General features: G+C 32.6%; 9 protein-coding genes across 9 annotated transcripts; 3 read left to right on the top strand and 6 right to left on the bottom strand. All coding sequences in view use genetic code 12, as the record gives it.

The window, feature by feature from the left end:
* Window positions 1-254: 254 nt before the first annotated feature.
* Window positions 255-620, top strand: CTRG_04095 (tubulin-binding prefolding complex subunit; the record flags this gene model as incomplete). Its single annotated transcript, XM_002549752.1, has 1 exon — window positions 255-620. The coding sequence occupies one exon, from the start codon at window positions 255-257 to the stop codon at window positions 618-620; it is 366 nt and encodes a 121-aa protein (XP_002549798.1).
* Window positions 621-683: 63 nt separating this feature from the next.
* Window positions 684-1,220, bottom strand: CTRG_04094 (acireductone dioxygenase (Ni2+-requiring); the record flags this gene model as incomplete). The annotated part of the gene is made up of 1 exon (XM_002549751.1): window positions 684-1,220. The coding sequence occupies one exon, from the start codon at window positions 1,218-1,220 to the stop codon at window positions 684-686; it is 537 nt and encodes a 178-aa protein (XP_002549797.1).
* Window positions 1,221-1,751: 531 nt separating this feature from the next.
* CTRG_04093 (cleavage polyadenylation factor subunit) lies at window positions 1,752-3,389 on the top strand (the record flags this gene model as incomplete). The annotated part of the gene is made up of 1 exon (XM_002549750.1): window positions 1,752-3,389. One exon carries the CDS (start codon window positions 1,752-1,754, stop codon window positions 3,387-3,389), a length of 1,638 nt encoding a protein of 545 aa, XP_002549796.1.
* Window positions 3,390-3,595: 206 nt separating this feature from the next.
* On the bottom strand, window positions 3,596-4,717 carry CTRG_04092 (6-phosphofructo-2-kinase; the record flags this gene model as incomplete). Its single annotated transcript, XM_002549749.1, has 1 exon — window positions 3,596-4,717. One exon carries the CDS (start codon window positions 4,715-4,717, stop codon window positions 3,596-3,598), a length of 1,122 nt encoding a protein of 373 aa, XP_002549795.1.
* Window positions 4,718-6,740: 2,023 nt separating this feature from the next.
* On the bottom strand, window positions 6,741-8,969 carry PET127 (Pet127p; the record flags this gene model as incomplete). Its single annotated transcript, XM_002549748.1, has 1 exon — window positions 6,741-8,969. One exon carries the CDS (start codon window positions 8,967-8,969, stop codon window positions 6,741-6,743), a length of 2,229 nt encoding a protein of 742 aa, XP_002549794.1.
* Window positions 8,970-12,913: 3,944 nt separating this feature from the next.
* RPL29 (60S ribosomal protein eL29) lies at window positions 12,914-13,105 on the bottom strand (the record flags this gene model as incomplete). The annotated part of the gene is made up of 1 exon (XM_002549747.1): window positions 12,914-13,105. The coding sequence occupies one exon, from the start codon at window positions 13,103-13,105 to the stop codon at window positions 12,914-12,916; it is 192 nt and encodes a 63-aa protein (XP_002549793.1).
* A 643-nt stretch (window positions 13,106-13,748) lies between these two features.
* On the bottom strand, window positions 13,749-14,540 carry RPL82 (60S ribosomal protein eL8; the record flags this gene model as incomplete). Its single annotated transcript, XM_002549746.1, has 1 exon — window positions 13,749-14,540. One exon carries the CDS (start codon window positions 14,538-14,540, stop codon window positions 13,749-13,751), a length of 792 nt encoding a protein of 263 aa, XP_002549792.1.
* Window positions 14,541-15,091: 551 nt separating this feature from the next.
* On the bottom strand, window positions 15,092-17,110 carry CTRG_04088 (uncharacterized protein; the record flags this gene model as incomplete). The annotated part of the gene is made up of 1 exon (XM_002549745.1): window positions 15,092-17,110. One exon carries the CDS (start codon window positions 17,108-17,110, stop codon window positions 15,092-15,094), a length of 2,019 nt encoding a protein of 672 aa, XP_002549791.1.
* Window positions 17,111-18,351: 1,241 nt separating this feature from the next.
* On the top strand, window positions 18,352-19,542 carry CTRG_04087 (uncharacterized protein; the record flags this gene model as incomplete). The annotated part of the gene is made up of 1 exon (XM_002549744.1): window positions 18,352-19,542. The coding sequence occupies one exon, from the start codon at window positions 18,352-18,354 to the stop codon at window positions 19,540-19,542; it is 1,191 nt and encodes a 396-aa protein (XP_002549790.1).
* Between the last annotated feature and the right edge of the window lie 124 nt (window positions 19,543-19,666).

The following is a 19,666-nucleotide window of genomic DNA, read 5'->3' as shown; positions in this document are numbered from 1 at the left end:
TAAATAGATTGTATTGTTTAAATTATTAATAATAATAATATGAAATAATGATGGTCTGTAGATGATTACTCGTTGATATTTCAGCAAACAAAACTGACCAAGGAAAAAATCTTCGTGTGGGAATGAAAAAAAAAAAAAAAAAAAAATTCTACTGGAAAAATCTATAGACAAACATCAAAAGACTTTTCAGATCCATACAAACAGCAGCAACAGCAGCAACAATTACAACAACGACTACTATTACTACTACCACGATGTCAGATACTATATCAGATGAAAAGAAATCCCAAATCTTACAACAAGAATATAACAGATCACAAGAAATAATAACAGAATTGGAATCACAATTAGGTACAATTACTTCACAATTACAAGAACATCTTATAGTTGAACAATCATTAACTTCAATTCCACCAGAAAATAGAACTAATCGTAAATGTTTTAAAATGATAGGTGGAGTATTAGTTGAAAAATCAATTGATGAAGTTATTAAAATCTTGGCTGGTGAAATTAATCAATTAAAAACAGAACGTGAAAAATTAGATAAAGAATTGATTGAAAGTAGAAAGAAATTAGAAAGTTGGATAACTAATAATAAAATTAAAATCGTCAAGGGTTAATATATATATAACTATATATAACTATAGGAGGGAAATAAGAGAGATAAATACATACTTTACGATTTATACAGAAATACTTTTAGCATATTGTTGACGAGCAAATGAATTTTTACCGGAATCTCTATTGATGGCTTCCCATTTAGGTTCATCTTTAAATAATCTAACAGCAGTAACATTTTTTAAATCATTAGTTAACGTAAATCTATGATAAATACCAGCAGGTAAAATTAATAAATCAAATTTACTTAATTTTGCTCTTATCCAACGATCTTGTTTATCTCTAACATCAAAATATCCTTCACCTTCAATAATATATCTAATTTCTTCATCTTCATGATAATGTTCTTTATAAAATTGTTTCATTTTTGAATTATAAGCTTCAATATCATTTCCAAATGATTCTAAATTTAATTTAACTTGATCTCTATTTTTATATTCTCTTTCTTTAGCTAATTCATCTAATTCTTCTTGACTAGTAATATATTTATAAATAACTCCAATTTCTTCAAGTTGTGAAAAACTAACTGATTCTCCAGAATTATGAGCTTCAGTAAAATTATCAGGAGTATCTTTCCCATCATGAAAATAAAATTCAACCATGATTTAAATAAAATAATGAATAGTTAGTGATAAAGTATTGGTTGTCTTAAACAAGGAATATTCAAATGAGGAGTTGATATTTTTCACTAGTTTTTTTTTTTTTTTTTGATCTTTAATTATTATACATATATAGCCACATGTTTGGAGGAGGTGGTCGTGCGTCAATTAAGAAAAAAAAATTGCTTCAAAAAATGTGACTCTATCAGAAACATTGTTGTAATTGTCATTAGAATAAACTGTGGATCCTGTAGAAAATCCCCCCTCCCCCCTCTCACACACACACGCAACCAATACAAACAGCGGGAATATTAAATTACTATATATTATGATAGGCCATTCTCTGACGCACGTGTGACAATCAGACACCATTTAAAAATTTTTAATTTTTTTGGTACATTTCCACGTGCTTTTGTTCACGTGCTGTATCTATCACCAACTTTAAAGTGACAACAGAAAAATTTTCTTTAAAACTTGTTTGTTTGTTTGATTGCTTATAACTGGCAATATTTATTTAGATAGCACAAGGCAATCATGTATAGAAGAAATAATAATCATGGGAATAACAACAATAACCGTCATCATCATACATCTAATGGACGTATAAACAAACCACGAGATCCTAAACAACAAGAGAAATATTTAGCTTATCAACAAAATCTTGAACAACAATTGGCAAGTCAAGACAAGAAACAAGCATTTAGAAGAATAACAGATCATGGGAATAATATGGGACGATGGTTTATTGAAAAATCATTAGGATTAAATATTAATTCTAATCAACAATCAATTGGTAAAATACGACCTGAATCATCATATTTAATTGATTTATTACCTTCAATGGCTTATGGATCAAGTAATAATTTAAATAGAAGAAATAATAAAAATAATTTAGCTATAATGGATATTCAATCTAAATTTGTTCATTTATCTTCAAATAAAGTTAAGCATACTATAAATACAGTTAAATGGACACCTGAAGGTAGAAGATTAGTTGTTGCTTCTCATTCTGGTGAATTAACATTATGGAATGGTATGACATTTAATTTTGAAACTATTATGCAAGCTCATGAAAGTGCTATTTTATCTATGAAATATAGTAATCATGATGAATGGTTATTAAGTGGAGATCAAAATGGTGTTATTAAATATTGGCAACCAAATTTTAATAATGTTAATAATATAAATGCTCATGCTAATGGAATTAGAGATATTGCATTTTCTCCAAATGATCTGAAATTTTTAACTTGTGGTGATGATTCGATTCTAAAAATTTGGAATTTTAATAATGGTAAAGAAGAAAGAATATTAAAAGGCCATAATTGGGAAGTTAAAAGTTGTGATTGGCATCCTGATTTAGGATTAATTGTTAGTGGATCAAAAGATAATTTAATTAAATTATGGGATCCAAGACAATCCACTTGTATTTCTACATTACATGGATTTAAACATACTGTTAATAAAACTAGATTTCAACCAAATGGTACCGCAAGATTATTGGCTTCTGTTTCAAGAGATAGAAGTTGTAGAATATTTGATATTAGAACAATGAAAGATATGTTGGTTATTAGAGATTCGGAAACTGATTTATCTTGTGTTGCATGGCATCCAATCCATGCTTCAATGGTTACTACTGCTGCTTATAATGGTTCAATAAGTAATTTCTTATTGGATTCTTATATTCCTGATTCAAATGAATCTATTCCTAAAAGAAGCACAAGTCTGGCTATTTCCAATTCAGCAACCACAGCAAATTCAATTGATGCAATTCAAAAAATCCCATATGCTCATGAAAAGGCTATTCATGCTTTAGAATATCATCCAATGGGTCATTTATTATGTACTGCGGGTTCTGATAAAACAGCAAGATTTTGGTCTCGTGCAAGACCAAATGATTCAATGGCTTGGAAAGATGCTGTTTATACTGATGATAAAACCGGTGCTTGGTATTATACTGTTAATAATAATGTTAATGCTGTCATGGAAGATCCAAAGAATGTAGTCACAAACAATACTACAACTACAACTAATAATAATAATAGTAATAATAATAATAATGGTGGTGGAGCAAACTCAAGTAGGATTGGTGGACGTATGGGTGGTGGTTCTTCAGTTCCTGGACTTGGAGGATCTTCACGTGTAATTCCTGGTTTAAGAGGTAGTAATTATTAAAATGTACGATAAAAGTGATAATTAAAACCATAAACTAAATTTCCGATGTATTATATCTATCATTATGTGATGTATTATAAAAAAAAAAAACACCACTATCTATAAACCTTCTATATATATATATGTACAATCAAACATTAAAAAAAAACTAAAATAAACCCAAATAATAATATAAATAAAATAAAAATAAAAAAAAAACCCTAAACCTAATCCAAATTGTACCAATTGTTAACCTGTTCCAAATACTTTTTACCTTCTAATTCGTAATAATTATCTTTAAAATTAGATAATATGTCATACCAAGGATATTGATCCTTATGTTCGTCATCAATAAAACGTTGTTTAACGTTACTAAAATCAAAGGTTTCACCAGCATTGACACATTTAACATACATATCAATTTTATCACCATAATTTTCCAATTCAACACTAGTAATTGGTTGATAAGCTTTTTTATAATTCATGGATCTTGCTTTGAAATCACGAATGGCCATACTATAATCCTTATCTTTGTAATCATTATTATTTGATTTGCAACTAATGTTATAATTTAATAATTTATCATCATTACATTGAACATCCAATATAATAATTCTACCTTGTGGAATACTTTCATGTAATTTATTAATCATTCTATTTCTTCTTTCAATAGTTGTATTAGTTGCATCTAAAAATCCAACATCAAATAAATTTGAATTTAAATCATTAATTAAATTATTAACGGTGATAGTTGCATATAATTCACGATCTTTTTTACCTTGTTCATTATTTGGATCAAAAAATTTAGCATCATTAAATTCGCTGCATGATTTTCTTCTTCTAACATCACCAGCGTTATAAATGTTTGAACTAAATGGAGTAGTAGTGTTGATAAAAGTTTCTAATTGTTTACAAACAGTAGATTTACCACTGGCTGGTAAACCAACCAAGACAACGATTAATTTTTGTTGTTGCTTTTGTTGTTCTTGAGAATGTTTTAATAATTTGGAATCGATAGTTTTAGTGAAATCTAATTCTTGAATAGTTGGATGAAATTGTTGGGTTAAACTATAGTTATTTTTAAATAAATTTGAGTCATTTCTTGATAATACTGGAGTGATTGTTGCAGTAGAAGTTGATCTAATATAAGGAGGAGCATTATCAAATAAAGAATTTAATGAAGATGATGAGTTTATAAATCTCAAGCCCATTGGGTTGGGGCTATTTGGACTAGAAGAATATTCGTAGTCGGTTGAGATTGGTGGTAATTGCTTATTTCGTTGTGGTTGTTGCATCGAATTATTATGACTGTCAAAGAATTCAAATGTCACTTTGGGATTATTGTTCATACTCTGTTGTTTTTGTTGTTGTGTGGTTTAAGTCTATTAAAGATTCAAACTACTCTTGATGGTTGAATAATATATAATATATATATAATCTATCGTTGATAACTTGATGATGATGATTTAAAAGAGATAGAAATTAAAATGATGGTGATCAAAAAAATTTTTAGGTTATTTGGTTTTTATTATATAGGGGAGACAATTTAGAAAAATTAATCTGTAATGGCGGTAGCAGCAATGGCAGCAGCAGCAGCAGCAGCACGAACGGTGTCATTGTGAATTTTTTTTTTTTTTTTTTGTTCCCTTGTTTCTTTTTCCTTTTTTTTGCTCATCCGCTGTCTCTGTCACCAGGTGCACCAACGGAAGCACGGTTTTTACAGGTTACGCCGCTGCTACTGCTGTTGCTTCGTTTCTTTTTTTACAGGTTACACCAATGGTGAAGGAGGGGAAGACGTAACTTGTAAAACCATAGGTGATTGTACACATCGACACGACCAGAGTTGTTCCGAAGATACGAGGTGGCGACTGAAAGGGATAGAATGTAATGTGAAGAGAGAGGATCTTCCCATTTTTTTTTTGTTTAATGCTGCCCGTGTTGAGTTTAATAATGACGATTCTCATTTGAAACCCAGCCCACGACGTGGCTACTTTTTTTATTATTTATAACACTTACATTAAACTTATTTTCCTTTGTTTTCTCTGAGTCGATTGTGACCGTTGGCTATGAAAATGATAAATAAAAAGCAAAGACGTCGACTTTAATTTGTTTCATCACCACCATCGTTTCTTTTTCTTTTCTAACTCTGGTTTTAGATTTTTTTTCAGTGTGGAAGTGTGATGTGTCTCATGTTCCAATTCAAAAACAAAAAAAGGAAAAAAATAATCCGAATCTCTTTACCTAATTAGGAAAACATGTAAAAAATCAGAAGAGAACCAATCCGTGTGAGCGCGCATGCGTTATCAGCGAAATCATTAGCCAAAAAAAAAAAAAAAAAATTACAAATCGCCCGGTCGCAAGAGGACAGACGGAGCGAGAGAAGCAACGAGAATTCGACAGAACTCAACGTGGTTCGTTTTCCTTACTGTTGAAAAGAAAAAAGAGAAAAATTTTTCTCTTCGGTTGAGGATTATGTAAGCATTTTCCTCTCTCGGTCGAAGTTTGTGTGATTAATGTTGTAATACTACATTACAAATATTAGGTAATCTTTATCATCCCTTTCTCTTTCTCTCCCTTCCCCCATTGTCACTATTAAGAATCTAAAATCTTCAGCGGATCTAATTAGTCCCTTGAAGAGAAAAATAATCAACTTCGGTCTCATGGGACTTCAACTAAAAAAAAAACTCCGTCGAATGCGTCGTTATCAAAGACTACAGGATCAACGGAACTGGGTAATAAAGTTGACTCATTGAGAATAATTTGAGTCATAATTAGATCTAGCATTGAACTGTTGATATGGGAAAGCGGAGAGTCTTGACACTCCTCTCTCTCTCTCTCTCCCCCCCCCCCTTGTAACCCCCTTCCCTCCCTCCTCCAAGGTTCTCCTCTTCCGTACGAATTTTATTATTCTCCCCCACCACCAGGCCGTGGTAGAAAATTAAAAGAGGGGGAGTGGAGAGGGAGACTAATTACTAACCCACCGGCCTATGATAAATTTTTTTTGTGTGTGAAAGTGTGTGATTTTGTTCAACATTGAAAAAAAAAATAAAAATCTAAGAGTGTGCATAAATCAAAAAGCTATTCTTATTCATATTCATATTCTTATTCTTATTCTCTTTATTGTGACACCAACTTCGCTGCTGCTAAAGTGTTGCAAAGATTTTTTTTCTTTTGTTGCCACTGCCTTAACAAATCAATCAAACAATTGTCTTTTATTTTATTTTTTTCGGTTGCATACGTTGATTCATTGTCCTACGTAACCAGACATATTTCAATAGACTTTATTGTGTAATTCTATATTACAACCGAGCCGAGTGTATTTCAATATCGGTCCTTTCTATATACTGTCAATATCTATTTACATATTTTTTTTTAAAACTTATACTTTGGATGGTATACAACAGGGGTTTTCTCCTTAGCTTCCCAAGATTTCTTACGAATAGACCCAATTTTTTCATACATTGAATGAGATTTGTTTAATGAACGGGCAAATGTTGAAACTTTAACATCTTTTTCATCCAACCCATGTGATAGTGAATTAACCCCCATTTGAAGCAGTTTGAGTAATTGTTCATTGTTTGGTTTGACCAATTTGGTAACATTATATTTAATTCTCCAGTCATTGAATTTACTGCTTGGTAATGAACTGTACACGTAATATCTGTCATCAATTGTACTGGATTGTACAGTCACTTTGTAACTCAATACATTCTTGTTATTGATAAGTTTTTCATTAAACTGTTCCAATTCTTCGGCATGTCTAGCAAGATTCTTGAGTCTCTGTTCCTGTGGCATTTCCAGTTTGAAATCACTTGGAAAACGATCAGAAAACCCTTGTAATGTTTCAATCTCTTCTGTTGTTATTGGAACAGCATACACGGTTAATTCAACTTGACGTTTGAAACTCTTTGAAGCTTCCACAATTAATCTAAATGGTGTTGGTTTATTATCAAACTCAGCATTCAAATCTTTCAATATATGATCCTTCAATAATGTTTGCCAAATCTCCATAGAAAATTTAAATTGTGTTTCACCAATCATAGTAGGTAAATTGTCAATCAACTGACTTTCGTCTATTTCATCAACATTCGTATGAATAATAGTCGGTTCTTCTGCTCCCTTGTAATACAATTTATCTAATTCTTCAAGAGGTAAATATTGGAATCCAAATATAGAATTAATATTATGATAAGCAATAAAAATACCATCCATTTGTCCAATTCTAGCTTGAAATAAATATTTCAACATAGCTCCAGTTCTTATCAAATCTTTAAATTCTTTTTCAAATGATTCATAATCTCCAGTTAATTTCCAAATTTGATAGTCATTATTAACTTTAGATGCATCTTTAGAACTATATCTAATATTTGTCGTGGCTCTTGTTTTCAAATCAAATGTTCCATTTCCTGGTAATCGTTCATCATAACAATCCAATTGTGATCTCATCAAGAAATCACCATATGATGCATAATTATATGTACTTGGTGCAACTTGTGGATTCTCTCCTGTGGAATCTTTACGATATTTAACAAATTCATCTTCGGGATTCGTCAACAATACTTCTAAACAATGACCCATTGCACTTAATATAATCTCTGAATCACATGATTTATCTGACAGGATAGAATAAACTGGTTTTTGACTCTTGGTTTCATTATCATAATATTCCCCTTGTGGTTGAATTACCAAACTTGCAGGTAAATAATAACTAAGACCATTGAATGGGATATTACCAAATCTATTAACATTTAAAGGTTTATAATCATTCAATAATGCATAAAATTTAGACAAAATAGGAGTCATGGCAGAAGTACTTGAATAGAATTGTTTTTTAAATTTTTGTGCATTCATTAATAAATCAGCATGTTTTGAAGCTGGTGTAAAACCTTCAATAGCATCAAAATTAAAATCTTTATAACTTATAACTTTTTTCAAAAATGGTGAAAAATTATAAATTCTAGTTCTTGGATCTTGTAAAAAATGAACACCGGGTGAAAATAATACTCGATCTAAATTATGTGCTAATTTTGGAATATCATTTTTATTTGGTGGTATACTTTGTTTAATTTCATTTTCTAATATTTTTTCACTAGTTGTATGGTATTTAGTCAAATTAGATTCATGTTCTGGTCTTTTTATTCCATGTTTCCTATTTCGACGACTAGGTTTAGGACTTTTTGCATCCATTAAATTGTCCAATCTTTGTAATACAACATCTGGGGATTTCTGTTCATCATTTGATGAAGATTTGGATCTCTTTGGTTCTTCTTGTGCAGTAGAACCCATTTGTTTTTGAAATTCAATGAATTTAGAAACTTTTTCAACATTTTCCGTAGTAATCACTGATTTTTTCTTACTGCTTGACAGATCATATTTCAGTTTATTTTTAAATTGACTATGCTTGTTCTTGGAAGGTGTTGATGCTACTTCATTTTCTTCTAGATGTGATCTTTTATATAGTGGAGCAAATTGATAAAATTTCCTTATGTTGTGAAACAAATGTAGACTATCGTTATAGTGAATACATCTTCTGGGTATCATTATATGATATAGTTTAGTTTGATTAATTTCAGTTGTTATTGATTCGATGTTTTTGCTCATCGAGATTTCTTTAAACCCCGGGTTGGATTTTTTTTTTGTTCCCACAGTACCAGGATTCTAGACACAAAACTCTACAATTGTACACGCACCCATGTTAGTAGTGATAAAGACAACATGGGTATTGTCATAGATATGTCTGTTAAATGGTATAGATAACACCATGGTTGAGCTGTACCTAGATGTTCTACGTAGGTTAATTAGTATATGACGTTGCTGTTATCAGGTAACTCTCTATAATTATCTGTGTATTAAAAGGTTGCAAAACAAATCATTTATGAGTCTGGCATTCTTCACAACATCGAATATGATGTTTTATTACAGAAATCAGATGCTTGTTAAATTACAAGTGCATTCATTTTAGCACTTTTGTAATCTAATTATATCTGTATGTTTGTATTGAGCTGTTTCACTTTGTTAAGTTTTTGGCCTATTTTTATACAAATTTTGTATAAAATTTGTACTAAAGAAATACCAAAGAAACATTTTAGGTCAAAATTACAAACTGTCAATCTCAATACTTACAAACATCATATAACCATTAAAATATAACCTAGAGCCAGCTACTGGAGGTTAACCATTACATTTTACTCCATCTCTAAACGCCTAACTGGTTATTCCAAACAACCAATAACTACCGGTGGTCCTCCTAAATTAGTAGAATACGTCTTGCCTCATTTGATTACCAGCTGTATACTTTAACTATGTGTATCATGTTGTTAGTTGCAACTTCGATATTGTTTTTCATATTTGCCTCTAATACTATCACGTGCAAATACTGGCAAATTAGGGCTATAACCACCATTTTCATTTTCAATTTTCTCCTGCACATAATTCAATATTTTAACTATACGCTGCGCACTACCATAGTAATTTTAATTTTTTGTTAGGGATTTTTTCGTTTGTGCCCATTGTAGTGAGACTAACTCTCACCAAGCATTAGCGTCGCCCTATACTGTGCGCACAGACACACTCGCACTCTCACCCACACACACACACACTCTCTCCTACTCTCACTTTCACTTTCACCATCACGGTAAAGAAAAAAAAACTTTTTGAAAAAATTTGTTAGAAATATTTTTCATATACTTTGTACTAAAACCAATATCACTAAACAATGGGTATGTGATGAAACTACCAATAAGGAATGATATACAGAGATAGTTATTTAATTAAAATCAAGAGAGATTTGTCAAGAATGATCTAATTGAATATTTGAGAATGATTGGTTTGAAAGTTGAAAATGTAATAAAAATTTTTTATTATCGAAGAATATTAAAGTGGAGTCGAGATGAATAAGATGAGATTTCAAGAATATGTAATTGAAAAATGATCATTGGACTTACATGATCAATATATTGAATGATGAAAAACTGTATTTCATTAGGATTATTAAAAGCATGTAATTTTGAATACTAACTAATAATTTTTTTTTTCGTTTAGGTAGAGTTATTCGTAACCAAAGAAAAGGTGCTGGTTCTATTTTCACATCCCACACCAGATTGAGAAAAGGTGCTGCCAAGTTAAGAACCTTGGATTATGCTGAACGTCATGGTTACATCCGTGGTGTTGTTAAACAAATCATCCATGACCCAGGTAGAGGTGCTCCATTGGCTAAAGTTGCTTTCCGTGACCCATACAGATACAAGTTGAGAGAAGAAACTTTCATTGCTAATGAAGGTGTCTACACTGGTCAATTTATCTATGCTGGTAAAAAAGCTTCTTTGAATGTTGGTAACATTTTACCTTTGGGTGCTTGTCCAGAAGGTACCATCGTTTCTAACGTTGAAGAAAAAGTTGGTGACAGAGGTGCTTTAGGTAGAACTTCTGGTAACTATGTTATCATTATCGGACACAACCCAGATGAAAACAAAACTAGAGTTAAATTGCCATCTGGTGCCAAAAAAATCATCTCTTCTGACGCTAGAGGTGTTATTGGTGTCGTTGCCGGTGGTGGTAGAATCGATAAACCATTGTTGAAAGCTGGTAGAGCCTTCCACAAATACAAGGTTAAGAGAAACTCATGGCCAAAGACTAGAGGTGTCGCTATGAACCCAGTCGACCATCCACATGGTGGTGGTAACCATCAACATATTGGTAAAGCTTCTACTATTTCTAGAGGTGCTGTTTCCGGTCAAAAGGCTGGTTTAATTGCTGCTAGAAGAACTGGTTTGTTACGTGGTACTCAAAAAACCGCTGAATAAATTATTTAATTAAGGAATTCTTCTACAATATAACTTTACTGTACAAATTACATAGGGAACAAAAAGAAAAGAAATGCATGATTAAATATTTTTAGGGTTTTCGAGTTGTTTTATTTTTTAATACACATTATATAAAATATAAAGAATTGGAAATTGTAGTTTAATTGAGACCAAAAAAGGAAAGAAAAGAAGTCTAGCACTTTGATTGCAAAAAAAAAAAAAATGACTAGAGAAATGAGCAATACCAAAGTTAACATGCAAAAATTATACTAGTAACAACCAATAAACCCAACAACAAGTAAACCAATCTTCAACCAGAGACACCTTCTTCTGGGTTGCTTGAATCTTGATTTACAGGGACTTCAGTATGTTCCACTGTAATTCTTTCTTCATTGGTTCTATCATTAGCATTGTTTTCATTGTTGTTATTATCACCACTATTACTGGTTCCTTCAATAAGTTCAAATGAATTCAATCTGGTAGCAGCTTTTGTTACTTCAGCAACTTTTGACATATAAGCAGGTTTCATGTTAACATATTTCCCATTAAGTTTTTGAGCTTTCAAGTTAGTAATTATGTCTTCCAATTTGGTCTGAGAGGCATCAACAGTAGCCAACACGCTAACATAAGATCCAGTGAGATTAATTGGGTTGAGTTTTGGTTTTCTTGCTCTAAAAATATAAATCTGGGTAGGACTATAATCTTTGAAAAATTCTCTTAAAGTAGAATCAGTAACCTTTCCATGAGCCTTTGGAATAAGAATCGTATCAGTAGATATCTCAGATTTGGAACTCGATTTCTTTTTATCAGAACCGATTGATGAATTATCATTAGCCGGTAATACAATTGGTTGTTTTACCGATAAAACCACTGGAAAACCACTATTACTTGGAGCATCATCTACGGTGGCACCATCATTAGATTCAATAGATTTGGAGCCTGCTCCATTCTTTGACAGCTCAGTTTTGCTTGATTTCAACGAGAAACGACGATTTCCTGGGTTATATGGTAAATGCTTCTTGACTGTGATTTTTCTGTTTTGCAAAACATAACCATCAAATTCCTGAATTGCGGCATCAAGTAGTTCTTGATTTTTGAATTCAACATAGGCAATTCCCAATGGTCTATGTCTACCACTTCTACTGAAATGGATTGTATAGCTTGGGATTAAAACGTTGATCCTTATCAAGTTAGTAAATAAAAATTTGCAACAGAACAACAATCTATCATGGCATTTGGGTAATCACTTACGGTTCATATTTCTTGAATAATTGTTCCAAATCACTTTCACTTGTCTCATAACTGAGGTTCTTAATATAAACTCGGTAACGTTTAGATGAATTTTCAGTCATCTTGTGATTAATTATTGTTTGCATTGAAGATCAATCAAGTTGAGGTAAGAGTTGATATTTTTTTTTATTTTTTGGTGCACTTTTGCAACACATTGCTTATAGGGAAAAGTTAGGCAAAGACAGAGATGAAGAAAAAAGAACACATGAATATACAGACAGAGCCATCTCGTCAATTACAATTGACTTATACAAGACAATGTCATAAAATCTCTTTAACTATTAATTTTTAAAAAAGTTTTTTATTAATACCCCAATAAAAACCCATACATAAATTGTACTTTCATTATCTTCAACATTTCTAAAATTGTCAATAACAAATTAAATACAACATTGCTTATGAACATATGATACAGATTAAAACTAACTTAGAACCTCACTATTCAAAAAAAATTTAAGCGGATTTTTCAGCTCTAGCTTTAGCCAAAGCTTTAGCAGTACCGTGCAAAGCGTATCTGTGGTTTCTCTTGAATTTAGCATCAACACCTTTCAAAGATGGGTATTTGTAGGTCTTTGGTTTTTTAATACCGTTTTTGTGAGCCTTTTTGGTTTGGTTGTGGGCGGTGTGGTTCTTTGATTTAGCCATTTTTCACTAGATAATAGTTATTAATGTTAGTATTTCATATCCTTGATTGGGTTAATTCATCTAGGAAGACTTTTTCTTTGCTAGTTGATTGACGTTGGTGAGTTGTTGGTTCAATTTTTCATTAATTCTTCTCCTTCCTCTAATGGATACGTCTCTCTTTCTATCTCTCTCTTTTCATTTATATCATATTTCTATTCCTCCTGTTATACATTCATAAATCAAAAAGTCTTCCTCTATTATTATCCAGTTGTCACATACAATAATTCGATACTGTGGTATACGAAACCTCTGTCCAAAAAAAGAAAAATCTCTGATAATTTTTTTTTGTTTGTTCTGGTACCCCCGTTGGGCTCGCACTACGCAAAATTGCAGAGCTACATAGTTAAGAAACTAAGAGAGAAAAACAAAAAAAATATTGATGCATTACACACATCATTGAGCGAGAATGAGGGCTATAGCCCTAATCATTTCAAGAACAAAAAAAAGAATCGCAACATTATACGATCTTTTGCAGTTACATTCTTATAGTTATCACGGATAAACCCAAATATAAATTATTAAAGCTAAACTAATATACAGTGAAGAGAAGAGTTATAATGTAAATAAAACTAAAGTGATTCTAAACTAAAGTGTTGCAATCTACTTAAGCAGAACTAGTGGCAGCAGCAGCGGCAGCCTTAGCTCTTTTAGCAATCTTGTCATTGGCTTTAGAACCCATGATACCACCACCCCAGTGTCTTCTGTTGTCTTCGTATTTTTCAATGAAGTTAGCATTGATGGTAGAAACCAATTTAGATAATTCGGCTTCATCAGCAGAGTTAACTTCAGTCAAAGCGGCAACAGCAGAAGTCTTTTGGTGAACCAAAGTTCCCAATCTAGCCTTACCTTTAACAATGGCGTATGGAACACCCATCTTTTTACATAAAGCTGGCAAGAAAATAACCAATTCAATTGGGTCAACATCGTTGGCAATCAAAACCAATTTAGCTTTCTTGTTTTCAATCAAGGAAACAACATGGTTCAAACCGTATTTGACAACAACTGGTTTTGGAGAAACATCCTTGGCGGATTTACCTTCAGCAATGGCAGTAGCTTCTTTGGTCAATCTTTCTTTCTTTTCAGCAGAAGTTTCTGGTCTGTATTTGTTGAACAATTTGAAAGCTTGAGCAGCAGTGTTTTTGTCCAAAGTTTGAGAGAATTGAGCAATAGATGGTGGGACCTTCAATCTCATGGATAAGATTTTCTTTTGTCTTTGTAATCTAACATAAGCTGGCCATTTGACGAATCTAGACAAGTTTCTCTTTGGTTGAACAGCTTGTCCAATACCAAAGTTCTTTGGGGTGGAGTCCAATAATGGGTTCTTTTGAGCAGATGAAGCTTTAGATTTAGCGGCTAATGGAGCTGGAGCAACTTTTCTAGAAGAAGGCTGTGTCATTGAGTCAAAATGTTAGTTTCCAAAATTGGAGGTTCTCAAAATTAATATCAACGAACATATCCAACTTGTCACATTTTGTTTGAAAAAACTCTACAGTATCAATAAAGATACTCAGCCTGTGCATCATCAGAAAAAAGGAGCGATGTCACTAAAAGTACTTTCCCATAATAAAGGAACAAAATCCCAAACTAGGTACTAATACAAAGAACTTCATCACTCCTTGATGCACATAACTTGATTTTCATCTTTATTCTATAAAGTAAAAAAAAAAGATTACTTAATAGATTGCTTGTAACATGCAAGGAGGATGTTGTTCCAACTCATTTGATCTAGAATCATTATTAACATACCATTTTTTGTATTATTAATGATTATTGTTTTGTTGTGGTTTACAAGAAAGAACAAAAAAAAAAGTGTAAGAAAATTTTCAAAAAGTTGGGAAGAAAAATTTTTCACTTTCTGTCAGTTGAATAGTAGATGCGACTTTTTTGAGCTCTTGTACACGAACGAATGTTTATATTGAATAACTGCAAATAATATATAAATACACTCTACCATTCCTGGAAATCTTCAAAATATTCTATTCTTTTTGAAGTACATGTTTTCAAGGACTTGATAATAGCTGCTCTTGCATCATCCACCAAATATGGTGTACCACAAGTAACAAAAGCTATTGAACCGTTGGCTTCGTTTATTTCTTGTGAAACAATCGTTTCAGCATTGGGTCTACCAGTTCTAAACTCAACAAAGTTCAATATTTCCTTCACCTGTTTAAATGATCCAATACTATCAGTGATTGATGGCTCCCATTTTTCCAAAACAGGACAGTTGTCACTTGGTGGTGCACCAGTTATGTAAATAATTGGTTCAACTATTGATCCTCTTAATTCAAGAAATTCATCCATAAACCAGTTGATAGATTTCACATCTCTTATAGTCCAATAAAGTTTGATTTTTTTGGTTGCACAATCATTTCTTCTTATCAAATCAAGAGCAGCATAATATAAACCAGGTATACCAGTACCGGAACTAAGCAATATCAAATTGTCAAACTTTCTACCCGAGTGTGGACTTGCATATGGACCTTCAACCAAAACATTAAATGTAGCACATTGACTAGGGGTGCACAGTAACTGTTTATAAATACCATGGGTCATTCCTCCTTTTACTTTGATGTAGAATGTCAATGTATTGTTCTCTTGCACTGAATCAACCAAAGTAAATGGATGGGATTGCCAACAAAAAGCTGGTTTAAGGAAATAAATATAAGCATATGAACCTGGAAATGGACGCCACCACTGTGGTCTTGGAATGGTAACCTTCAATACCTCATTGGCAATTAATTCAACATTTGCTTTCTTGACCCCATAGCTGGTTACTCTTACCAATCGTATCAACTTATCAAACCCCCAAACAGCAACAGCAGCACAATAAGTTATATACAGATTATTACCTGGGGAATGAATCCAACCACCAGCAATGAATATAATTACCAAAACATGGTGAACAATTAAAAACACTTCGTAGTTTGTATTTCTGAATATTTGCCATGAATGACCAATTAATAACCCACATGCAACCATTGCAACAATACCCCATATCATATAGTTTTGAGATAAGAATCCAGGAAAGGAACCAAATCTTTTAATTGTGATGGTTTTGGAACCGACATGGACTAACAACATGGTAAACACAATTCTTGCTATCCATCTATGGAACACAAGAAATCTTGCAAATGGCCAACCAGTCAACCATTGCATGAAATTGTTTCTTCCTCCAAATAATATCAATAATGGGATAGAAAATGCCACTAATTGGCCAGATCTGTTTCCAACAAGCAAAGACGCCATTTGATCTTCTGAAGCATATATAGATGTACCACAGAACACGGCACATAAAACAAGCCAGCCTAGAATAATTAAAGTTTCAAATCTCAATGGGATAAATGCCTGAATGACTTTTAGATATCTTTTAGAAGAAGAAGCATGGCTATGACCGAATGTAGGAGAAAGTACAAAAAAACGCCTGATCCAGTTGGTAATTGGTCCATGCATAGCTTTAACAAAAGAAGGGAACAAAAAGTGAGACCAATAGTTTAATGAACCAATTAACATAACGACTCCCCAGTAGGCAATCAAAGCAGTACCATACCAGACACTGTAGTTCTCATTCAAAGCACTTCTGTATAACTGATCAAGAGTGGTCAATACTTGGTCACGTTGGGTAGCAATTGGGAAACCGGTATCTGAAATAGAAGAACCTCGTCTCATGTATTTAGTTGCATTTTTATATGATGACATTAAGTCTCTTTCTGACAAACCACAAGCATTCAAAAAAGGTTCATAATACGAATTTTCATTGAAACCAAAACTTTTCAATAAACAGAAAGCCATGGAACCCACTGCCGGCTGATTATACAAATCACAGAATGGTTGAAGTTCACCATCAGGGGAAAATTGTGTCAATAATGTGCTACAAGCAACATATCCAAGATCAACCCTTTTTGTAACACTAATTGCAACAGATGTGGTGGCAAAAACATAATAAATAAAGAAACTAGACAATTTCATAACCGTTTGTGTTGTTGTGATATAATTGATGAGAGAAACAACGAATAACAAGTCAATTCAGAAACCAAAAACAAAAAATCAGGAACTACTGGTGTCCTTCTTATATCCAATAAGACATGAATTCTGATGATAATAAGGTCGGCACAGTCACAACACGAGGGTTTTCAGCAGTTATCACACCCTTTTTTGCTGTGGCATTGTAGGCTGAGCTGAGCAATACAAGTTGAGTGAAAAATAACATTGAAAGCTCTATCTAAACTTTTGCTGCTAAGAAAATACGTAGACATAATGAAACGCTTTGTTTCTGCTACCAAGAAAAATGATAAATAAAAAAATACATACAAATACCTGACGGATAGATAAGTTTGGGTAAAATCATAACCGCTATAGAAGCAAACAACCAAAATAATAATAATAATAATAATATTCTTGACAGAAAACCAGCCGTAAGCTTGGTAATTAATAAGCATTACTAAACGTGATAACTGATTAGGTTAAAAAGATACTCTCATCTGGCCCCCTTGAAAAAAAAAAAGCAACAAGTAGCATGCATGAAAATTTACGGGTTACATGTTGCAATTACAAAAAAGTTCCTGTTACTTGTTAAAGTGTAGAGCGCTTATTTACCGGTTCCCTATTGATCTAAAGGTAACTGTTCGCGGTTAGCAAATGTTTCCAAGAAGTTCTTGTTTATTTAGAATCTAGACTTGAGCATTATATGACGAAACAGGAGAGGTACACGAAGTTAGTTGGAATGCATTCAAAGTTAATTTAAAAGGGGGGGGGCCTTTCCGGAATTACTTCGCCACTTTTTAGTTTTTCTTCATCTTCTACCTCCCCGTTCGATTGATACAATTTTTTGTAACATGGGAATAGTAAGTTATAAACTCAACACCCAAACCCACTATTAGATGTTTAGAATTTGCACCCATTTTGAGACTTTAAATTTCCTTTCATTTTTGGGGCTATTTTTGACTCACCCCAATCCCTTCCTTGCTTTTTTTTTTTTCGCCCTTTCCTCCCCGCCAAATCGGTTGCACGTGAAAAAAAAGTATTAGCAACATAGGCTGAGCCGAGACAACAACATACAGTGAGAACAAAAAATAGAAAAAAAAAACGAGAGTGGATTCTTGCTCCGCTTTGTCTTTGCAATAGTTGACATTTCTATACTACTTTCATTCATTAACCAATAACCAATCTAAGTACAATCAAATACCCAAACATTTGTTGGAAGATCTGATATGCCTGAATTCAAATCACATATACGTGCTACCTTGGAGCCGTCAGATACAAAACTTTTATCAAATACACCAACTTACAAGTTACTCACAGAATCACCAAAATTGGCAACAGCACTATCCCAGATATTTCCCTATTTGTTATTGATAGATAATTTCTTGGAAATAATAACGTGGACGAATGATGACCATTACCAGAACTTTTTAATCATGACAGGTTACTCGTGTATTGTCATGTACTGGAATTGGATCAGTCATGTGATATTACCCATACTAATGACACTTGCATTTGCCAGTTTAGTATGGTCGATCAGTTCAGTGATTTATGACTCCAAATTTGACGAAAAGCCTACTATTGATGAAGTTTTATATACACTACACAACATTACAGTACGCAGCGAAATGTTGCTAAGACCAGCACGTCATGTTCCTTTCAAAACTGAGAATTTCATTAAAATGACAATTGTTGGCTTACTTTTTATTCCAGTCAATATCATTGTGGTCAAGACATTTATTACTCCTCAAAAATACTTGTGGTTTCTTGGACTCTTTTTGTTTACCTTCCATTCTCCATATGCATTTGCCATTAGACGTTTATTATGGAGGTCATTGTATGTGCGAGTTGCAATTCTTTATATTACCGGGATGGAGATTAAAATCACTAAAGATTACGATCCAAAGGAGTATCAAACAGTTTCGCGCGTTGTCAGTGCTGCAAATAGCGATGCAGAAGGTATGAGTGGTATACCGATATTGTCCGATTTTAAAATATTGAAGAAACGAATGGTTTCTCCCACACAGTTAAAGCAGACAGTATTATTTGAAGTTTTGGAGAATGAGAGACGTTGGTTTGGAGTAGGCTGGTCATCATTGATGTATCCAAGTGAGCGTCCAAACTTTTGCTATGCAAAGACTTATAATTTAGCACCCAATATTACCAATGATATACCTAATTATCCATTTCCGATATTTGAAAATGACTTGTATGCGTACCTGTGGCAATGGATAGATAATGAATGGAGTATTGAACCTGAGTTTGACAAATCAAAGACAACTGACGGTTGGGTTTATTATGATAGCAATTGGGAGAATGGAAGAGTAAGAGATGGGTTCAGCCGCTATACTCGTTCTAGAAAATGGAAGAGAAGAGCAACATTGATAATAGATAAAAGAGAAACTGTATATGACGAATGAATATATGACTGAACATTTCCAATTAGCATATGATCGCAAATTGCAAATGTCAAACATTATGACACAAAACTGGCAAATAAAAAGTAGAAGAGAGAAAAAAAAAAAAAACTAATCGCATCTCAGT

Source organism: Candida tropicalis, assembly GCF_000006335.3.
Source record: "Candida tropicalis MYA-3404 genomic scaffold supercont3.5, whole genome shotgun sequence".
Lineage (NCBI taxonomy): Eukaryota > Fungi > Ascomycota > Pichiomycetes > Serinales > Debaryomycetaceae > Candida > Candida tropicalis.
The sequence above is the reverse complement of the archived record's forward strand: the minus strand, read 5'-3'. Positions and strand labels throughout refer to the sequence as shown.